The following is a 23,921-nucleotide window of genomic DNA, read 5'->3' as shown; positions in this document are numbered from 1 at the left end:
TGTGGTGGAGTGACCCTCAGGCCACCTTCACTCTAATATTCTTTGACTTCTCCCCCCAACTGCAATGACCTTTCACTTAGTAGTTTTTCAAACACATGCAGGCAAAAGTAGCGGCAAATGTTGAAGTTAAAATGAACTCACAAAAACCTCAGAAGTGAAACACTCCTGACACATTTGTACTTGAGGAAAATGAAAAAAACCCAAATGATTGAAATAATATAATTACATTCACTAGAATTAACTATATTGAAAGAAATTAGAAAATTACTTATAATGACATTTGATAAATATAGTCACATTATTCAGTTTGCTTGCAAGAAAAAATGCTGTTAATCAAAGGAGTTCAAGAAGTCTTTTGTTAAAAAAAACCAAAACATTAATACAATCATTTTATTATCTAATAATGACATAATGACACACTTTTAACTGCGTCTGATGAAACCAAAACCAGATTAACTGTTTTATCTCTGATACTACGTTTTTGAAATTCACTGAATAGCACTATCAATCAATCTGCTATTTTTCTAAAAAAAATAAATATGTCTAATGATTTAAGACACTTCTTGGATACATTTTTACTCAGCCGATTTCAACTGGATTATTTTTTTAGATAGTTCTTGTCAAATAAAATGATTTCTCTGCAGGAGCGCTTATGAATGTTTGAACAGTTATGCTGGAGTGAAGTATTCCTTCTACATAGTTCAAATCACATTTTCAAAAGTGAAAGAAATCAGGGTCAACAAGAAGTGATTCTCTTCTGTCGGATGATTTCCTCAGTGTCCTGCTTTTAGAAATAAATCTGTAGGAGATGTTGCGTCAGACAAAAAAAACTCGATATTCCTGACAACAGGTGAAGCTGCTGAATTCTCGAGTCATCATGTGACCAAGAGCGGCGTGAGTCAGCAGAATAAGACGCCAATTGGGTGAAAAGGAGGGAAGTCGTTTGGAGATGACGTTTGGATTTTGGATTGACTCCACACGGAAAAATGGTTTTAAACCGCAAGGAGGATTAAATTCCTGCCTCACTGAAGGAATTGAGAACAACATCCTTTGATTTACATAGCTGCCTGTATCCTCCTCCTAAAAACTTGGACGCGTTGTCTCGTCTTTGAAGTTTTCTGAAATCTTTCACAAGGGTGCGTGTGTTTTCGACTGGAAGATGTTTTCATCTGCGAGCCTGTGAAGCTTCTTGGCGCTGCGTTTGGGGTGCACTTTACTATCGTTCTTCCTTATCAAACCCCCGATGTTGTTCAAGGCAAGCCGACAAACTGCCGTCTTTTTCTGTTGCTATTAAACCAGACAAATTGGCCGCACATGGGGAACGGGCTGAGGAAGTTTCACTGAGCCAATTAGCGGCTGTGTTGTGTGGATTTGCGCAGATTTGAGTACACAGTAATGACGGCACAAAAAAGAAAACCGCTACGCTAGAATATGTGGAGTTTGTGGGGTTAAAGGCACCACGGGGAGACGATGCATCTCATCAGATCTCCATTCCCATAAATTATTCCTCACGTATTAAGCTCACTTCAGATGATCATATTTTAACACCCAAAGACACTTTTTTGTGAGTAGATGTTCTTTCACTGAGAATTGGATCACTTCGAGTTGATTTCAGGTCTTCTTGCAATGAAATGAACTCTTAGTGGAAACTAAGAAGATTCACCTCCCAATGAGTACATTTTGATTTGGTTTCTGTTGGTGACTGTTGTTAATATTAAAAAAAGGCAGGCAAAGATGAGAACTTGATAAGAAAGGTGAATAGATGAATCCAATGGATGGATGAATTGTTAATTGGCTTCCAGTTTCTTTCAGGATCAACTTTAAAATTCTGGTTCTTACTTTCAGAGCTATTCATGGTCAGACTCCTCCTTACATCACTGATCTGATCCAGCCTTACACCCCAGCTCGGGCTCTGAGGTCTGTCGATCAGAATCTACTTATGGTTCCACACACACGGTTCAGGACCAGAGGAGAGAAATCTTTTCAGGCTGTTGCTCCTAGGCTTTGGAACGATCTTCCTCTCTCTTTGCGCTTGATGGAGTCTACTGACTCCTTTAAGAAACATCTTAAGACGTTTTTATTTGTTCAGGCTTTTCCTTGATATTCTGGAACTCCTGTTGTGTTATCTGTTTTATCTTGATCTTTAAAGTATATACTTTATTGAATATTGTTTTGATGGTTAAGCGCTTTGTGACCCTGGTCTGGAAAAGCGCTATATAAATAAAAATTACTTACTTACTTACTTACTTCAGCATAATGCTGTAGTGCACCCTGAGAACGAGGTTTCATGTCGCTTCATCGCCTTCCTTCAGTCTATTTGAGCCACTTCCATGCCGCTATGCTCCTGTCTGCATTTGAAACATTTAAGAATGTGGTTTTTCACTGTGGTGTGTTTTAAAGCATGACATTTCCCACAGTAATGAAAACATTGAAGCAGAGTGGTGACTTTAAATAAGGGAGGAAGATGAGGCTCGTGAATAAAATGCATTCAGCGACAGACAGCCGTGTAAAATTTCACTTCGATGTCTGCTGTTAAAATTGGTCCGACTGAATCTTTCATGAGAAATGGAGTGAAGCACTGAGGCCATGTTTGTTTGCTCCCCTTGCAAATACAGATTAACAATCTCGTACGACCATTGCAGATTTGTCTTCCTCTGCCTGCACCCAGAGGCTCATTAAAGAATCTGGAGCTGGTACACTTACTGCTACGCAGCACTCCGGCCGATAAGCGCAGGTGATGGATGGCCTTGTTACGCTGTGATTGAACCCACTGTCTCATCAATACACAGAAACTTGCTCTACTTGCATCACATAGAGGTTTTAGTGTGTTTCTCCTTGGCTGAAGTCTCTGTAGTTGAGTGAAGTTTTAATGTGAGACTCACAGAGCAGAGTTTCTCCTCCCCTGTGTTTGTTACCCTCAAAATCATATCAAAAAACGATGAGTTATGTTCCCTGTTATTGGACTTAAGAGCACTTGTGTTGATGCAGTTTATCTTGAGATGTATTTCGGTGAAAAGCCAAAGATCATTTTTTATTTTTTATTTGCAACCAGCACCAATGTAGTCCAGCTCGGCTCTTCTTCCCGACTCTCGGAGGCAATTCCCCTGGAATAGAGATTGCAAGGAGTGAACATGGTTGTGTAACAACGCCGGACAGAGAGATTGTCAGTTCCTGTCGGGTCCCTGGTGGGCTACAAAGTAATGATGATAGAAGAGTGAAATACTAATGGCAACGGATGAAGCCAGACGTCCAAGCTTTTTCAAACAAAAGAGCAAGTTTGTATTTGTGATGAGAAAATTATGTGTGAGCTACTTTTCCTAGTTTTTTTTGGATGTTTAAACAAATTTGAAAAATCAATGAATGACTTTCAAATATTGTGACAGGACCAGAAAGTTCTAGCATCACATGGTTTAGTACTTTTTATAAATAAGGCAGGTCAGTATTAGGATGGGTCTGTAAAAGCAGTGAGTGCAATTGACCCTTAAGCCAGTAGGATTATTTTAGATAAACTGAGTGGAATTCAGCAAAGTAAAACTGAAGCATGCCAATGTCGAATAAATCTAAACGCTCTCCTCCCCATTCAGCAGTTACATTTGTTGCCAACTCCATTCTGGGGCCCAGAATTGTGACGGTCGGCCTCCATTTGTTGCTACAGCACTTTCCTGTTAAAGTTTCATAATTTCACTTGATGAGATTTAAGGTCCACATTGTGCAGGTGTGTGCGTTTGTTAATGTGTGTGTCGAGCAACCACGCAATATCAAGAGTTGTCCAACAAAGCAAGACGTTGTGTTTGTGAGTCTGTGTCGTCCTCTGATGGTGATGGCGACTAGTGTGTTTGCACGCTTGTGTGTGGAGCTAATCCTCTCTGAGCGTCTACGGTTGGTCGCAGTCACACTCGATGTACCTGTGGTAATCTCACCGTCAGTGTAACAATCCTGTCAACCACATGTTCTGACATCTCCATCACACTTTCTTTATCTGCTCTTCCTGTTCTTATCTTCCTGCGTCCTTTCTTGACTTTACAAATGTGCAGCTACTTCTTCTTCTGCTGCTCTCTGGCAGCCTGACAGCCCCCCCCCCCCTCATTTTGTCTCTCAGGTTTCCTAATAATATCCTGCCCTCTGTTCCGTCCTCACCTCCTTCACTGCAGCTCCTCTGCACATCATCCCACATTTCTTCTGAAGCCAACACATCCCTGAAGCTTTGTTCATGCGGCGTTTTCTCTTTTCCTCCTTTGCACCTGTCACCTGCCGCCGCCTCCCACGTGTTTCTGCCTTGCTGCCACACAACCGCGGGTCTACTGTCACCAAATTGTATTGTTGCGTTGTCACGGGCGCTCTCATTTCCTGCACCCATGGGAAAGACTTTTGTTTCAACGTCTCTTCTTGTCTTTGCAGAGAGCAAGCTGCGAGTACAAAAGATCAACCAGTCACAGGTGTACCTGGAGGACAGTCGTGTCAGGATCAATTGCTCCGTCACCTCGCAGACCAGCCAGGACTCCCAGCATGCCGTGCGGTGGTTTGTCAGGCGGGCCGGAAGCTCCGAAGACGAGCTGTTCCTGAGGATCGACTGGTCCGGGGCCTTCGAGTACGGAGCCTACGCCGACGAGGAGCGACTGCGGCGGCGCATCCAGGCGGAGAGACTCTCGCCGCGACTCTTCGTGCTGACCATGAACAGGGCGGAGAGCAGCGACTCTGGAACCTACCACTGCCTGGTGGAGGAGTGGCTAAGTGACCCTGATCGAGTCTGGTACCAGCTGGCCCAAGATAAGTCCGGGTCTACTCAGGTCCTGGTCAAACGGCCTGGTGAGTAGAAGTTTTTGGGGTATAATCTCGTAGCTTCACCTTTATGATAGCGAGCACCAAGTCGCCAACTCACATTCATCGACTCAACTATAAATTAACTTTGGAAAATAACTCAGCACTTCTGCTCTAGTGACGCCTATAACACACCAGATTCACCTGCACACGAGTCAAGAGTTACGCTGACAAATCAGGATAGCAAATGAACTCATTGAACACAGAATCTACTTTCTACATTTCTTCGTTTCTTGGCAAAAATCTTACAACACAATACGTATCATGGTACAGGGTCAACGAAACGATATATAGTGATACTGCGGGAACAAGGATACTTCACTCTGGTGTTGTAGGATTTGAAGACCACATGACTCGTAAAGAAATCTTTAATTTTAAGTATGTCCAAATATCAGCTTTAAATGCAGCTTGAGTCAACCCTATCCTCTCGTGCTCAGCTCTCAAATCGTGCACTTCTTTAAGTCTCTAATTGCTTTACAGCACAATGTAAGACAGTGCACTTACTAGCGCAGTGCGTAAATTTCAACAGGGTAGTACTGTCTGAAATCAAACACTGCTGCTACGCACCAACTGGAAATGACAGCTTCTTCTTCTACTACTTTTTAATGCTGATTTGAATACTATTGCAAACACTTGACAGCACTTTTTGCCAATCGAAACAAGTTAATAAGTTGTGTTTCATTGTGTTATTATTGTTGTTTTGTTGTAAAAAATAGTGTTTTCTCAATACATTTACGCAGGTATCTTCTACCAAGACCTCATGAAGTAGCTTCCGTATAGTGTCACACAGATTTCAATACAGTATCATGAAAAGAATTGCGATATTGATTGTGTCGATATTATCTCACACCCCTACTGTACCACAGTTACAAATCCACAGATAAAAAATCATATTAGTTTTTTTCCTCCGAAGAGCTCAGAATGTTCTGGATGACATTTATCCAGGTCAGAGTGAGATGTTTTCATTTAAAACTTTTTTTTAGCTCTAACAAGCAGATTGTTCTCAACTCTGCACCAGCTGATCCCCAGCCAGCCTACTCTTCAGCACTTTCTCACTTTTTCTTTTTCTACAGTGGAAGTGGGTCACTGTTCGCCCCCTGAAGGGATGTAGTACACCGAGACAGACATACGACACAAGCCTTTGGCAACGGTCTAACCTTGCTGGGGGCTGCAAGTCTGGTGACAAACGTGTTCGCCTCAGTGTGATATTTTAACAGTCTGCGACTGCCATGGGCTGCTCCTGACAACAGAGACGTGGAATTATAATGCAGCGGCCAATTATGTGTTCGAACTCCACAGGAACACAGTAGAGTTGTCGGTCGAAAAGTGTGGTCAAATAAGGTTTCAGGTTAAGTCACTTAACTAGAGTCACAAAGAGGAAGATGTCTTGACACACTCAGAGCTATAACTAAAGAGCTTCATTTATTAAGTCATTGGTTCGAGTCTTGGAGGCAAGTCAAGTTGTGGGGTTGAATTCTGCTACACCTTTGTTCACATAAAAGTGACAACTTTTTTGTGCATGTGCCTGTGTGTGTGTTGTGTATAAGGGTAAATATTGTGTGTATATTGTGTAAGTTCATTTAGAGAAGTGTTTGTTTGTCTTTAAATTGTGTGTGTGTGTGTGTGAGTGTGTGTGAGTGTGTGTGTGTGTGTGTGTGTGTGTGTGTGTGTGTGTGTGTGTGTGTGTGTGTGTGTGTGTGTGTGTGTGTGTGTGTGTGTGTGTGTGTGTGTGTGTGTGTGTGTGTGTGTGTGTGTGTGTGTGTGTGTGTGTGTGTGTGTGTGTGTGTGTGTGTGTGTGTGTGTGTGTGTGTGTGTGTGCGCTTGTATTTGTGTGGGTATAAAACCAGCTGTGTAACAGAAAATGCATTGTCCTAATATATTAGCATTAATTAACAGCCTCTTTGCAGGCATTATAATGGATGATTTCACATCTTAAGTATGTGTCGACACAGAACATTAGAAGAAATGTAATGGTTATTTAAAAGGTGAAGCTGAGACGGTCTTTTACATTCTAGTCAGGAAGCAGTGATTATTATTCCTTGTTTGTTTTTTTAAGTGTTGTACAGTGTGTTAACTTCCATCGCTCCTGTCCAGATGTGCGGCTGCAGGTGGACGAGATGGAGTCTAACGTGACGATACCAGAATCCACTTCTGTCCGCCTGGGCTGCAGCATTCCTTCCCAGTCGTCCAGAGACTCGCGCTTCTCTGTGTCCTGGTACGTGGAACGCTCCGAGGAGGACGGCGAGGATCTCGGCGCGGAGGGCAGAGAGCGGGAGTGTGTGTTCTCTATCGGCCATGACGCCATATTCGGTAACGGAAACTGCAGCCCCAGAGAAGAGGCGGGCCCCAACTCCCGGCTGCAGTTCGAGAGGATGACCTCGGACCAGTACAGTCTGACCATACAAGGAGTCCGACCGACTGATGCGGGCCGGTACTACTGCCACGTTGAGGAGTGGCTGCTGAACCCAAGGAACGCCTGGTACCGTCTGGCTACCAATGATTCTGGATTCACCATCGTCAACGTGGTGCAGCAGAGTAAGTTTGGTTATTTTATTAGAACGAGAGCAACTCTCATGTCCTGAACATGGACACATTTTTTAATGCAATATCCACCACTATTATGTTTTATTTTGTGTTTACTTTTTTGTTGCCCCATTTGTAATTATTTATTCAATAATAAGTTATTAGGAATATAATTTATCCTCCACAATAATATATTTCATAAGTGTGAAAGAAACTGATGGTAGCCTTGAAGTCACAGTTGCAGAAATGTTGGTGACCATTTGAAGTCAATTTCAATGCGCACTGCTGTTAACTGATATTAATGTGAAAATGAATTTAAAATCTTGAAATCTGAAAAATCACATACAATCTAGAAGCGGGCCAAGAACTGAGCCGTGTGGCACACCAGCGTTAAACGACTATTTATATTATTTTTATTATTTTTAATCTCTGGTTAATATGAAACATGCTTTATCACTTATTTTTTCTTTAATATTTTAGTTTACAGCTTCATTGAAGATCATGTTCATCAAAGACACGCGAAGAAAAAAAATCGGGTTCAAGCTTTAAGAGCCATGTGGTGCTGATAAACCTAAAACATTCAACAGTGTCCAACGTACTCACAGAATTATAGTGAAAACTCCAATTTAGCGTTTCTAGAAACCCATCGGCTATCGGCCCCGTGTGTCGGCTCTGGGGGATTTTCGGACATTCCTCCTCGGAACACAGCTCCAGCTTCTGGATGTCTGTTCTGCTTCAGGTCCTTCTGCAGCATTTCTGCAGGATTAAGGTCAGGACTTACAAGCATCCTGGTCCCGAGCGGTGAAGCAGCTCCAAATCATGATACCACAGTCCCCGTGTTCCACAGATAGGATAAAGTTCTTACGCTCGGATGAAGTGAGCTCGTCGCCAAAACATGACACATCTCATTCCAGCCAGACACTTACGGTCCTCGGTTGACTTTTTATCTGCGGATAACAAACGGAAGCAGCTCAGAGCAGGGAGGGATCTCACATCACTCTCACTGTGGACTTGAATATGGAGGCAGCGAAGTCCAGCTCAGATTCTCGTCGTTATCTTCACACCAGCTTCACCAGCTCAGTTGTGTGACCTCTAAATCAGGTCTTCTCTTGGACTGATGATGATGTGAGCGTCAGTTGTTTAGCTTTTTGCTTCAGTCTCGACGGGCGAGTTGAGTTATTATTCCGTCTGGATTTGCTACTCAATCTGACTGACAGTCAATAAACAAACTGTCAGGAAATAACTTTTTTTTTTTTTTGTTTATCCTTTTGGACCCGAAATACAATGGAAGCAGTTAGATAAGAACACACAACAGTGTAAATTATCCTCTATTTGATTAAAAAAATGAATTATTTTTCCAGAACATATTTTTGTGTTCAAATCGTCTGCCGTTAACTGAATTTATCTTAACCGATTTTTGGAGATTTTTTGTCACACATTTGTCATACAATTTAAATGCAGCTGGACAGATTTGGATTGAGATAAACAACATTGTGTTTAACTTTAATATCAATATGTATCTATTAATATTTTTAAAATCACGATCAATATTTGTTCCTTTTTACATCTTTTACAGGATGTTTTAGGGCTCCTATTCGTTTCATCTTTTATGTAAAAAGCAGAAGGAATGCAACTGTGACAATTTTAAAATGTGCCTTAACTAACTTATTCATGTAATTAATGATTATTCCATTTATTAAACAAATATATATTTTTCTCCCATTTATGCAATTGATTTTGACAAAAAAAAAAAACTTAAAATGGGTGAAACGAGACAGAAGCTCCGTTGACAGAAACAGAACTGGACATTAAGACATCAGATAAAATATGAAGAGTATAACAACATTGTGATTAAAGATTTTACCTACACAGATGTGATATTCCTGAATCAGAGTGTAGGATGTTTTGGAAAAGATTACAAAGCTACTTGAGTATTCTAAAGACATCTATCTCTCTGCCTACAGTTGCGACGGTGCAGTCGGTGGTTTGCTCCAACCCTGCCCTCTTCTACTTCGTCTTCTTCTACCCCTTCCCCATATTCACCATCCTGCTGATCGCTCTGCTGACGGTGCGCTACAAGGGCCGGAACAACAACAAGAGTCAGGAGGGCAAGAACGGCGCCCCCCTGCTGTGGATCAAAGAGCCGCACCTCAGCTACTCCCCCACCTGCTTGGACCCGCCCGCCCTTAGCCTGCACCCTGGATCTGTGGACTAAACCGGGGGGACCCCGCACTGCGGCTCGTCACGGGATCACGGAGCAGATTTGGACTCCTTCTCTGTCGTTTACTGCTGTGTTGAGTTAGTTGATGACTTTACTTCTCCAACCCTGATGATGCCTGTTCTGTGTTTATGTTCTGAAGCTGTCGGGTGAGTCAGGACCTTCACACCGGACCGCTGCCAACTCTGATAGATATTTAACTAAAGATTTCCTTGCAAAAACGTTTAGGAAAAAGGACCTTTATAGCCAAAAAAACCCCACCTCCAATGATGGAGAGAGCCACAGCCAGTCACTGTGCCCGTCGCCATGGTGATGCTCTGACTCACTGACTCCAGAGCTGACTTGGTAGCAGGCCTGCAGAGACACATGCGTCTGTGTTCTTAAGTTTGTGCTTGTGTGTCGGCCCGCCTGCCTCAGAGCCGGCGACAGAAGCAGTCAGAGGACCAACTCTCTCTTCCACCTCTATGTTTTTCCAGTGAAGTTCGGGCACGAGGGCAAGTTATCCTGCCTAACTGCAGCAGCGGGAGCATCTGACTGAAACTTCTTCAAATCACGTTAGATTTATTGAGAGTGTTGTGAACAGAAGGCTACGTTTATGTTGAAGATTTTCTATTTATTGTTTTATACTACTTTGCATAGCTTTGTACATTTTTTTTTTGCTCTCAGAGATGTGTGTTGCCAGGCAACTGCAGATTATGACAGTCCATGTGATGGTGCCAGTATTGGTGGAAATGCCAGAGAGTTTGTTCTGAACACTGTAAATCTTATTGTAAATAAGACTGTGGCGTACAATAGAGGCCGATTGTTTTTAGTAGCACACACATGACCCGATCAGAGTCTTCGCAGGATCCCTGACAAGAGGCAGGAAGGTCAATAATCGGTGCTTACGGGGCGAAGGTCGAAACCCTTTCACTGCCAGACTGGACCACTACCGACACTCATGTCGACTCGTATATTGCATGACTGCAGGAGGACTTTAATGTTTTGTGAACTCAACTTTGAGACCTTGTGTGTTTGTGTGGCAGCAGCTTTCCTCCTCTTCCTGAGCCGACTCAAATGTTCACTCATTTGTTCAAATGTTTTGCTTTTTTTCATTAAATTATCTGTGTTTTAAAAAGAAAGTTATGCTACATAAGATGATGACCACTGATCTTCATGAGGCTAATACAGCCCTGGGGCTCATGAACATCTGATTAATAATGTTTTAGACTTCATTCACTGGCTTTGCAAACATGAGAGAAATGAGCATCTGGACTCCCTGCTCCTTCTCATGCAGGGCACTACTCCATCTTTGTTACATGCAGACTTGATGGTAAGAAAAACCAACTTGTAGATGCAGTTTTGAAGGAAGCATAGTTACTATAGTTATAGGAGGACATTTTTTAGACAAAACTAGCTATAAAAATAGATGTGTAACTAGCAACTGACGCTGTCAGGTAACGTTAGCAAGTGACCTAAATTACAACCTTGTGTCTCATCAAATACATTTAGTTATATATTTACAGAACATTACTCAACATTACTACAGGTGTGGAAGTCACATTTTTGTGTGATACTTTAACGTGTTGGATACACAAATATGTCCTGATGGTCACACAAGACAAGTTCCAGGTAGAGCCGTCTCACTGCTGCCAACACTGAACAGTGTGTGTGGAGGTCTAGATAGAATATGGAGACATGAAGTAAAGTGATGTTGGATATGGAATTGATAAATACTGTAGTAACAACTGTCTTCATAATTTCCAGTCACACTGTTATAACAATAAACTTTATTTATAAAGAATGTTAATAACATGAGCAGTTGTGGAAGTCGGTGTGTTCTAAAGTGGAAGACCCTAACCGTGGGGCAACCTGAAGAATGTAGAGGCTTTTGTGGCTGTTTGGTTGATGAACCAAAACATGACAACTTTAAAGGGGATCAATAATTATTGACGATAAAATTGACCACTAGCCAGTGAAGCTAAAACTGAGCTGATCTTCTGTTGGAACCACTTGGAAGCCGCTTGGGTTGGACATTAGACACACAAAACAACAACAGAGTTGACTGAGAGTAGAATTACACAAGCAGGGGTGCACTTTACAAAACGGAACCATTTTTAATATTTGGGTTTAGGCCCTACATCACAGTGTTTAACAGGTATTCAGGGTTGTTGATGGAGGACATTTTAAGCATTTGAAAAAAATTAAAATTAAAAAAAGAATTTAAAAGTATGTTGTAAAGTGTGTACCTGCTAATGTAACATGCTATGGTTGAAAGTACTTTCCTTAGGTCAGGTAGCAGGTGCAGCAGTCTTATTGAAGAAGCCCAGACCTCCCTCTCTCCCTCTGCTCTAGTGGGGAACACTGAGCTGCTTCAGGTCCACACTGAGACCTCATCAAGGTTCGTCCCGGGTCTGCCCTGGGACATCCTCCCAGTAAAAAAATGTTTCTTCAAATTCATTAATTTATTTTTATGATTTTATTTTCTCATATCCACCAAAACTGACCCTCAGCCAGGAAGTTTGGGTCGTGTCACGATCTCTGGACCTCTCACTACGACAAAGGCGGGACTGACCGAGCTGCCTCCCCGCTGCAGCTGAACTCTGAGGGGGTGCATGTGCCGGCTACAGCTGTGCGATAGTTTGTGGTGACGTTTTCAGTTTGATGCTCAGTGATGTATTTTTATATGACCATTTTCTTCTTCTGTTGTAATTCTGTCCAATAGTCGTGACCATTTAAAAGGCACTTTGCTATTGTCAGTTTATTGCAATAAAATACATTCAAATACACCGTCTTCTTCTTTTTACACACCTGAAGATGTGTGTTGATCAAAAATATACTTTTAACCTGTTTATTCAGATCTAGATGGGATTAGTTGGTAAGTGTGGAATGTTTGGATTTTCATAATTTGTAAATAATTTATGCAATTAAACTTAAAAAAAAAAAAAGATGTATTCACACTTTTACTTCAGAATTATGTCCCTTCTAATATTCCACAAGGGTGATTACAAAATGCATCAATCAATTGTTACAAGTGACATAGTGCTGCAGTGTGAATATAAATATGTATTCAGTTTTACAACAAGGTAAAAGCACCACAAAGAATTATCGATGCAAGGCCTCAAGCAAATTCTACACAGTTGGATTCAACACATGATAGCAAGAGAGTGTTACAATGGATTTATTTTTTCAACTGTGATGTAAACCAATGGACATTTTAAACTGAATTCTATATTTGCTAACTTTGCTATTGGCTTACAGGATTGAAAATAGCACTCCTTTAACACGTATGAATTCTTATATTAAATCGAGACATTTTCATGACGGGATTGAATGTTGTGAAATAAATGTATGTCTCAAATGGATTCAAATGTTTCTGTTGGGGTGCTCATAATAAATATATACTTTTTGTGTTATGGGTAAGATGCATCTTTAACAGTTTGAATCTCATTAAAATGTCTCAATATTCCATAAATTAGTTTTATGTAAGTTACATCTTTAATATTAGATTCTTGCTGGTTTTCAGACTTCCAAACTTACATTGGCAGACACAAAAATAAATCTTCATTCCAGTTGAGACATACCTGACATCCCAGTAGTAAGAAAATGTAAACTTCAGGAGTTAATAGTGTGTTAATTCAGCTCAAAGGTTTCACCGTGAGTAAAAAATAGCCGCAGAAACTTGACTGTTATGATTCTGAACTCACTCAAGGTCGAAGCAACGCAGTTTGCGTTGGAATCTGACCTACGACACCCTAAACAAACACGCAGGTCTGGAGCCCTCTTGACCGGTTGCGTTGCCATGTGTGTTTGACAAGCAACATGTCAGAAGATAAATACACATTAAGGTAGGGGTGTCAAACTGTTTTAGAAAAGGGCAGAGCGTTTGATATCAACATACTTTTGTTCCCTTTTACATTTGTTTGTTTATTTATTCATTCTACACAAACCTCACAGATGGACTTTATTTTTTTATTTTTTTTACTGTATTGATCACTGAGTGTTGATTTTGAACAAAGCTTTATTTAAAAATACATGCAACTTTTAACAATGTAAAACAGTGAACACGCTTGTATAAGCGTGAACGAAAAACTGAAGGAACTGATACTTAAACCTTCGCCCTCTCTAGCTGGGACAAGCTTGAGCCACAGGTAGAGGAACAACTATGACGACCATGTGCGTCGTTTAATTTATCTTGTGTTACAGTGTCAGAAATAGACTGGCCGTGCGTCCAAGCAGACGTAGCTACAGAGACATGTGATGACTCACCCGGTGATGCAAGTGTGAGTCAATCACCAGGTGAATCATGACAATCTTCTCTTCTTTACCAGTGTTGAAATGAAGGCGGTGATCTCACATTTATTAATGTTGTTACAAAGAGATTCAAAAGGTTTTGACTCAAAGTCTGCTCATCTCATTTGATTTTGGAATTTGACAAATCCCCTACTTTTCATCAACTGACTTCCTGTCTGGATGTTACCACTATCCTTCTTATTGTCATTTCATTCCATGTGAATGGGCTGAAATAGGTTTCTGAGGCCTGGAAAGGACAGAAATACAACAGTAACAGTAACAAATCACATGAGCAACAGCGTATGTGTAAACAAACGGAGCAGAATCACAACAATAGGCATCATAGCATTGTCAGAGGAAGTCCTACATCAGGGGTGATCAAAGTCAATCACAAAATGGGCCAAAACAACAGTCCATGCAACAGTTTCTCTTTTAATTATTCATCTGTTGCTCTTCGAGTCAAGAGGGCAGCAGCTGGACATACCTCTTTGATAAAGCCTCCTCCAGCTCTTCATTCCAGAAGATATATGCCACTTTTCCACAAAACATTTATAGCCCTACTGGAGGCAATGGCGCACCTACCAAACACAAAAAGGTTTGGACCTCCTTCACAGACCAGGGACAACATTTCAGTCCAACATTTCTTACTCCTCACATTTGTTTTTAATGGCTGGTTTATTTCTGGTGTTGGGAGCTCTTCAGTGAGTGGCAGGCAGTTGGTCAACTCTACCAGCATCGACAAACCGGGTGGAGTAGAGTCCAGTTGGGTAGAGAAGGGATAGGACTAGTCGGTGGAGAAGGGGCAGTGTCTACATTTATGTCCTTGTGCTGCAACAGGTCTCCCCCATAGAACCCAATGCTGTGGTGTGCATTTTTAAAAATGTAGAAACTATTTCAAATCACTACATTCTTCCTGTCTCTTCGCCTCCTTTTCTCTCCAACCCCCTTTTTCCTTCTTCCTCGCAGCAGAAGATCATTAGCACCGAGTCTGGTTATGCTTGAATTTTCTGCCTGTTAAAAGGAAGTTTTTCCTGACCATTGTCACCAAATACGTTCTCATTGTGATTCACTGGGAACTATAGTGTTATTTAAACTGTAGAGTATCTTAAGATAACTGATAATTGGATTAAATATCACACTTGATAGCAAAAATATTTTATACCAGGAAAATAATAAATGAATATCAACACTCACCAGTAACACCCACTGTCTCACAGATTGCAAAGAACCTTCCTCCTTCTATCGGCCGATGTCTACTTCTAGTAACGTTCTGAGACTATACACTTGGAATCGAATGACCTCAAATCTCTTCTTTAGTCCACAGCACCTCTTAACTTAACATGACCCCAATCTTTTTCTTTGTGTTTTATAAAAGCGTGACTAAAGCAATATAAGTTGTCCACAAAGTTTATGGTGAAGTACTCATGCCAGGTCTCTGTGTGGCGCTATTACACGCTTGCAGTTAACCAGGCGGACTGGTCCATGCATAGAAATAAGTGTGATATGACACCGGTACTGGTTTACCAGGAGACTACAGTCTAATTCATCTCTACATCGTTCCTTCACTCCTCCCCTCAGACAGCATTCAAGTTACTGCCCTGCCTCGTCTGCACAACACGCTTGTGACATCATCAGTATAATAGCTGCAAGAATGTTTTCATCTGTCCCTTTTGTGCACATCTCGATTAATCATGAAGCTCCTTTTTTTCTCTCCACCGAGCCACCGACTGAACCGACATGCCAACAACAAATATTGAGTCCCAGAGCATCTATTATGGATCACAAACATGCAAAACACTTACAAATACACAAACACTATGAATTTCGTATCCATAATTGATGAGGACTAAAATTCCGTCCCTCTCTGGCGCCCTCTGAGATACTCTTGAACGTTCAGACTCAGGGGAGGTTCTCCTGGGACGTCACAGTCCTATGAGGCGGAAATGGAGAAGAAAAGAACAACCTCTGATACACTCGTAAGTCTCGAATTTCACGAGTGACATCCCTGCGGACACAAGGTTTGGAGACGTCGCTCTGAAGTTCCTCTCGCGAGACCATGGATTACTCTAGCTTCAGAACATCAGAGTGATTCTACGGTTTAATTCCCAACCAGTTTTATCAGAGTTCTCAGAGGATACTGACGTGATGAAAAGGATCTTCATAATAAAGTGCACACACACCTTAATATTTATCTGATCACTGCTTTGATTGTGTTGTACCTGATCATGATACTGGACAGTAGATCTTTGTGGAGAAGAAAGATTTATTTATGGTTCGCTGGATTTTCTCACACTCAGACATGCAGAACATCTAATGCCCCAGTATCAAACTCAAGGTCCGTTAACTAATTTTATGTAACCCTCCAAATGGTTGGCTCAGGTTAAAGGAGATTAATGTTCATGTTGATATCAACACCTATAAAGATACACATTTTCAAGACAAAATGATTAACTAAGATTATTCATGTCAACAATACAGACATGACTTAAACTAATGTTCACTAAGTTAAGTGCTTAGTAAGTGTCAGAGATAATTGTAATATATTAAACCTTCAAGAATAAAAAGAAAGTATCGCAATCAGACTTTAACTTTCTACTGGATTTAGATCTTTGTTCCAGCAACTTGAAAGTCTAAAGAATTTTATCCTTTTTGTGATTGAGTTCAACACCCCTGATCTAATGGATAAAGTTTTACAGACATTTGGATGCATACATATGTACTAATGAAGCATTGGTCGGCACAGATGTTTGACCTAAACCAAGGAGCATAATCTGGTTTTATTCATGAGTGAAGTCAATGTAGAGGTGTGAAAGGGTGCAGTTCATTGAGTGTCCATGTGAGGCTGGCTGAGGAAAGACAGGAAGTCACAAACAAACAAAAAACAACTTAAAAAATAATATTTAGAGCCTGGCTAAATTAAAGCCTTGACACTAATTCAACCCTCATCGCACAATGTACAGGGTGAATATTATACCAATATTTTCCATTTGATCAATTCTTGTTCGTCTTTTTTTTATTTGCATAATTAGAGGCGGAGTGGATTTGACTGACATAGTAATAACATGCTATTTTTCTTATTTAAATAATACAAGAAAAATTCTCAAAAACTATAAACTAGCAGATAGATAGATAGATAGATAGATATGGAATGAAGCCATGACTTCCTTCTGCTGCCCACTACACATATATTCACACATCAAATCATCTTGAGAAGACGCTCAAGGGCAAAGCAGAGAGCCGTTGTGAGCTCTCAGCAAGCTGCTTGTAAATTGTTAATAATGTTACACACACTCAATCAGCAGCAGCTTTTACGCACCAGAGAAGGTGGTAACAACAGCGAGCTGATCAGGGACGAGCCTCGGCTTCTCCTGTGGGATGTGAGTAATTATGAATGAGAAGAAGCAGAGAGAGTCCACTAAAGACAGAAGGTTGAGTGCAGAGAGTGACACGAGGAGGGAGAGAGGAAAAGGTTAACATTGTATTTTAAACCAGACCTTGGGCTGTAGATGTATGCCGATATAATGAGGTCACATCCTGAAGAAATGAAATTGCATTTGTGAATTTTTAAAATATTTTTTCTTTAATTTTTACTTTGTTTTCTTTGTACTCGAGTATTTCTAGTCACTCAGAAAAGTCACTTGGCAGAGGTATGTTCTGTCTCAGTGACTTTCTATTTTAGTTAAGAATAAACACTTTTATTGTTTAAAAGATGATTTAAAATGTATTGCCTGCACTGGACCAGCGCCACCTAGGGGATGTGTACACTACGTAAGTAAAGACAACAATGTCATGTGGAGAAAGGTGGACACACCTTTTAAATGTCATTTTTATCCTTCAACCAGGTCATATGACGACATGACGAGAACACATCGTGGCCTGACTTCAGAATGATGCTTTGTGGAAGGAAGGGTTCACTATATGACCTTTTCTTCATGCTCTCAGCTATGGGGGACATGATTCTCTCACACTGAGCTCCTATCACAGCAGAGGAGGGAGCGTCAGGCCGTGGTGGGAACATGTGGAGATCTCGGATCATCTTGAGTCACACAGAGAGTCACAATCACCAAACATTTGGTCCAAGAGCTGACGGAGATCTCCTCTTTCACTCACTTGACCACAAAGCAGGAGTGGGAGAGAAACCCACGTGCCTGAGCTGAGCTCTGCGTCATGTTGCCTCAACCGCTGGACGAGAAGCTCTTGTATTATTTACAGTGCAGCGGAGGAAGTCGTGTTTCTGAGGAGAAACATGAGAAACTGAGACTGTCAAACTGTACTGAAGGAGTCAAACACATCTGATCGCGGCTTTGGCGAAGTCAAGCTCTTACTTCCTTTCCTGCTTAGTCTTCTTCTCTATGTCTTCTATGCTCTCATCCTCACTTTTGTCACCTTTGGTTGGATTCATTTTAAATCTCTTCTTGGACTCTTTACTGGCAACGTTTTTTTTATCGGTATTACAGTGTAGTTTACAATGAAAAATATATTTAATTGAATTTGAATTTTTTAATAATCCCCACCTTTATTTATTTCTGTCAACCGTATCAATAGATATAATAAAGCAACCAACAGAAAAGTTCATTCATCAGCTTAGTAAATATACAAAAATAGCCCCATAAAGCAAAGGCACAAGTACAGAAAGAAAATACCTAAGAGCAAATAAGCTTAAATTAAGTTTACAATTTGTTAATAGCAGAATACAAATGTTCATTGTTCATGCACAGACAAATCAATAGATCAATTTCTTGTAATGAAAGTGAAACAACACTGCTGTACCATGACATTTAGAGGCTCTGCACCACTGACAGCACACAATACAACATATGAACTTCAAACAATAAATAAATAAAGCTAGAATAGGAATGAAATAATATAGATATCTTCTTTAAATAACATTGCCACCAAGGTTTCATATATTTCTACCACTGATATGATGATGATTCACTCACTCATTCACTTATTATAGCAATTTGTCTTGAGATTAGAAGTTCCGAGTTGATTCTCATTTATTCATTTCAGCAGGCGGGGTGTGCTCCATAGTTTCCATTGAGAACAAAATAAAGAAGTGTGTGGAGTATTGTATGTTCTCCCCGTGTTGCAAGGGTTTACTCCAGGTACTCTGGTTTCCGCCCACAGTCCCAAAACATGGAGAGGTTGATTGGGAACTTTGAGAAATTGTCAGTAGGTATGAGTGTGCGACAGGACCAATGACACTGGGATAGGCCCATATAATGGACTAAGTGGTTAAGAAAATGAAATGAATGATAATTTCATTGCCACATTTCTCACGTGCTCAAGACTATAAGAACCACAAATCGAGAATGGAGACACAACAAGAATTAACAACAGCAACAACTTGGACTAATTCACGTTTCTGAATCAGGGTCTGAACTACAATGAAAAAAACGACCGTCTCCATGAATCAGACCAAGGACAGCTCGCAGGAGTCTCTGGGCATCAGCGTAATATTATCAGACACACACTCTGAGAGTAAACACCCCCCCCCCCCCGATGGCCTCCCCCTTCATTACGAGCGATCGTGATACAAAAATACAGATTTCTGCCATGAATATTTGAGAGGCCTGCGAGTCGCCTCACAGCCATCGCTGAATTATTGAGAGCAGCTCAGTTTGAAGTGTGTCAAGTTTGATTCTCATTGACAGGACGGAAATGACTGTACGGTCGACAAGTCTCCCGTCCTCCGCCTCGTGATGAAGAATCTGCAGAAATCTCTTTTGAGTCATTCTGTGTCAAAACACCTTTCTGGTGCTCCTGCTAAGATCCTGGTCTACTTTATGAAGTCGCATCAAAGGCAATATTTCCACTTAAGCCTTCAGTCTGATGAAAAACATGAAGGAGGTAATCAGCTGGATTGTTGGATTCTTCTTCTTCTGTAAATGCAGCAACTCAGAGATTGACGTATTTCACACCAAGAGAAAACGTTACAAACCACAACTTGGATACGAATAAACTAAATAGTTTTAATGTTGGAGAGCTAAACAAAGTGTTTAAAAGGCAAACTGGTACAGAAGTTACACACTAATCCATCCTTTTTGTTTTCAGCCCGAAGCTTAACCTGTTGGGATTTCAACAACCCTCTAATACACAGTGGTTACGACCCTTCAGACTCACAAATGTGCCAAAGTCTAAACACAAGTTTAAACTTTTTAAATTGCATTTTCCTTTCTGCACTCCATCTGACTTTTACTCCTCCGAGTCTCAAAAGTTGTAGAAGAAACTTCACGACTATTATTTCTGAAGGAAATGCCGCTTGTTGCTCGAGAAATTTCTGGTGAAGATAACGATCAGAAGCAATCCAGCTTTTCCATCAGGTTTCACAGAAATATGTTTTCACAAAAACACAGTCAAGTCCTCTCGGGACACGAGATAAGGGACACATTATGTTTTACAATTTAGCCTCCAGACAAAAACACAATCTGAAAAATAGGACGAGTCACAACACCTCCGGCTCACACAAACACAAAATACTTCTTACAAGGCTGTACTGTCAAATTAACTTGATTTCATTAAAGGGAATATATTGTTTTGGTAACACAAACATCAGTTCGCTTAGTCAAGGTCATATTAAAGATGATTGACATATGCAAATTAGGTATTTTTAAACAACAGTAGGTCAGAGACTCATGGAGCTGAACAACAGCAGCCAACACTTATGTATCAAACCGTTTAATGGATGCAGAAGACGACAACGTTCACAAGTCAAAAATAAATCAGGGAATGTTTGACAAAAGTGGCGACAGGCGGCTGAAGTTCACACGCAGTCGAGGCACATTCGCAGTTTCAAGGTGACACGTCTTCCTCGGCTCACAAATGCTGCTTCTGTTCTCCGTGTCGTGGTCGTGTTGAGGTCAGCGTCTGACCCGGGGGCGCTCACACGCATGTCGTGACCGTCTTAGCGGTCCAGTGAGCGCTTCTGGATGGCTTCTGCCACAGCCGTGCGCAGCAGAGCGATGACGGATCGAGGGTCCTCGCTGCCGATCACGGCGCTGCCAGACACGATCATGTTGGCGCCGGCCTGGAGCAGACATGATCAGATGATTATCTTGGATCGGCTGGAGGTGTGTTGGTGTATCAAACCTCGGCACACTTGTGGACGGTGTCTGGGCCGACTCCTCCGTCCACTTCGATGTCCAGTGAGGGGAACTGACTTCTTAAAAAGGTCACCTGACAACAGAGAGCAGGGAAGTCTTGATGCAGAGGTCAAGAATTTATGGAGATGTTAGAGGCAGAAAAAAGTCTCAACATCAGGAAGATTCTACGCCCTCAGCCATCAGTTCTCGAGGCCACTCCAGGTAATCATTTCGGAGGTGGCTGGACTATCATTTATCTTGAGTGTCATAACTCTTACGACACAAGAAAGCAATTTGTTTAGCTTTCTTTTAAGAACTATTTTTCATAAATGCTTTGTTGCTGCCAGAGCTCACATGCTGCTCATCTGAGATTAATTCTTCGACATTTTATTTACTTCATGTCCTTCTGCCTCCTACCTTGGGCATCATGTCTTCCATGAACTTCTGTCCTCCGAATCCTGGCTCGACCGTCATGACCAGAGCCATATCAATCTGGGAGGCCCACGGAGCGAGTTCTTCTACAGTAGTGCCAGGTTTTATTGCCAAACCCACCTGTCAGTACACACACAGTAACCCCTTTAAATAAAAATAGATATTTAGAAAATAGAAATTTTAGGGTGAACGTTTATATTTGACATCCTTACTCAGCGTTACAACTAAAAATGTGTCTGATTCAACAATTATAGATTATAACGATTGTACATGCGTGTACATAAATAAATCCAAAAAATGTGCCATTACATTTTTCAATTAAGAGTTTTGTGCAAACAACACATAGATGAGTACAATATAGGTGCAAGATCAATTTAAGAGACACTTAAATTAACACATAAGTTGCCCTTTAAGGTCTAACGTACGGTCGTTTAAAGTGTTCTGCCTGCCGCCATGGGAGCTTGTTACAACAGTACCACCTGCTGTCCAACTAGGAAAGTGCTACTTGAATAACTGAACAATAGTAAGTAAGTACCGGTAAGTAATTTTTATTTGTATAGCGCTTTTCCAGACCAGGGTCACAAAGTGCTTAAACAATCAAAACAATATTTAAGAAAGTATATATTTTAAAGATCAAGATAGGGTTAAACAAGTCATTTCACTTTAACCTTGTTAATATGGGCAATTTGAAATAAAATGTTTAATCAATTTTAATAATATATGTTCACTTTTTTTTTTACTTTGTTATTTTTAGCATTTCAAGTCAAGTTATTTTTTATTGTCAAATATACATGAATCCAGACATACAACATAGATGGAACTGTGCTCCTCTCAGACCGATGATGCAAAACATGAAGACTCTTAAGAGGACATTAAATAAGACATTCAAGAAAAGAAAAAAAAAAAAAAATGAAATAAATAATCAACAATTCTTAAATAATTAAATAATAATAAAAATATACAATAATTAGAAGTTCGTACACAGCATCCTATGATGTTTTCATCTTACATATGTTTTATCTCAGTACTCATACATATACAGGGCTCTCGCAAGCACCATTCAAAGTAGGGGCCCCCTAGGCTGTGATTTTGTAGGTTTTCCCAAGAGGAGATTCATAATAATATATATATATATATATATATATATAATATATGAGAGAATATAAAAAAGCAATACATGTTATCAGAACTTCGTCATACATGTTATTAGTGCTTTAGAATTAACATTACGCCTGTTCACTAGCATTAAGGTGGCGTATTCACAACAGTGGCACACTTGGACCAGTGCAAATTTCCAATGATTAAACTGTATTTTAAAATGTACCAGATCTGATCTGAGCAGTCCTAACCCTGGAATACACACACATGTTTAGTTGCACGTTTAAAACAATCTAAAAGCGAATTTATAATGTAATGTCAAGCATTTGTGGTGAGAGAAGCAGAGCAAACAGAGCCAGAAGCATGGACACTTGCTGACTGCACCAGACATCCCTGTTTGTATATTATTGACCCTCTCATGTGTCACTTCTCGTGACCTTCATGCCAGACCTTCTCACCTTCATGCCGCTCTCCCTGATGTCCTTGATGAGGTTCCCTGGGTTGCTGGTGGCCTCCAGGTGGAACGTGTACTGGTTGGCTCCTGCAGCAGACATGGGCTTCACCCACTGCTCCGGTCGGGACACCATCATGTGCATGTCTGCAATGACATGTCACCTGAAGTCACGTTTGCAATATGACGCGCGTGCTCAGAACAGAAGCGTCCTATTACCAAAGAACGGCTCTGGACCGACTGACTTTCGCAAACACTCCACCATCGGGTGACCAAAGGTGATGTTGGGCACAAATTGTCTGAACACACAAGTAAACAAAATCACGTGATGAAATTGTGTCATAGTCTGCTTGTGCATGGTTTTATTAAATTCAGTTAAGTTTCTATGTCGTCCTCGGTAGGTGGAACACGTTCAGAACACAAAGTTCTGTCACTTCCTTGGATTAACTTCTGACTAGTTAGCTTAGCTTGTTAGCGTGCGGTAGCTTTAGCCGTTAGCATGCTTCTTCTCTGTATATAAAGGAGAACAATGACCCGTCCATGACGTCCAGGTGCAGGTAGTCCGCGCCGCACTCCATCATGCGAACACACTCGCTGCCCAGGCATGACAGGTCGCTGCTGAGGATGGACGGACCGATCTTCGCGCTGTACGACATGCTGCTGCAGAACACGCGCCGCACCACGGACCCAAACATCCGGTGACGTGTAAACCTACATCGGTTAGTCACTTTCAGAATAAAGGCTTCATTTACGAAAATAAGATTTCTCATGTAATATCGTGCATCTGATCTCCTTTTTACTTTACGAAAATTGTGTAATTTTTTTTTGTATATTTTGTAAACTAGCTATCAAATATGTATGAAACGTTTTCAACCATCAATATGTCTGTTAATATGAGACTCCTGTGTTGTTCTCGGTGTTATCTTGATCTTTACAGTATATATTTTATTGAGTTTTGTTTTGATTCTTTAAGCGCTTTGTGACCCTGGTCTGGAAAAGCGCTCTATAAATTTAATATAATGTA

General features: G+C 40.9%; 2 protein-coding genes across 2 annotated transcripts in view; one reads left to right on the top strand and one right to left on the bottom strand.

Annotated features, from left to right (window-relative positions):
* igsf3 (immunoglobulin superfamily, member 3) overlaps positions 1–12,323 on the top strand; it is an 85,155-nt gene extending 72,832 nt beyond the window's left edge. The window contains exons 7-9 of the mRNA XM_087804862.1: positions 4,399–4,806; positions 6,913–7,353; positions 9,306–12,323. Of these exons, the coding sequence (XP_087660988.1) occupies positions 4,399–4,806; positions 6,913–7,353; positions 9,306–9,556 (1,100 nt within the window). The 3' untranslated portion in view covers positions 9,557–12,323. The remainder of the gene's footprint in view (positions 1–4,398; positions 4,807–6,912; positions 7,354–9,305) is intronic.
* An 8,173-nt stretch (positions 12,324–20,496) lies between these two features.
* rpe (ribulose-5-phosphate-3-epimerase) lies at positions 20,497–23,586 on the bottom strand. Its single transcript, XM_087804681.1, has 6 exons — positions 23,432–23,586; positions 23,117–23,196; positions 22,905–23,044; positions 21,334–21,468; positions 20,924–21,010; positions 20,497–20,861 (listed from the first exon to the last, which is right to left on the bottom strand). Exons 1-6 carry the CDS (start codon positions 23,551–23,553, stop codon positions 20,739–20,741), a joined length of 687 nt encoding a protein of 228 aa, XP_087660807.1. The 5' UTR covers positions 23,554–23,586; the 3' UTR covers positions 20,497–20,738.
* Positions 23,587–23,921: the final 335 nt, after the last annotated feature.

Source organism: Callionymus lyra, chromosome 12 (assembly GCF_982586985.1).
Source record: "Callionymus lyra chromosome 12, fCalLyr1.hap1.1, whole genome shotgun sequence".
Taxonomy (NCBI): domain Eukaryota; kingdom Metazoa; phylum Chordata; class Actinopteri; order Syngnathiformes; family Callionymidae; genus Callionymus; species Callionymus lyra.
The sequence above is the reverse complement of the archived record's forward strand: the minus strand, read 5'-3'. Positions and strand labels throughout refer to the sequence as shown.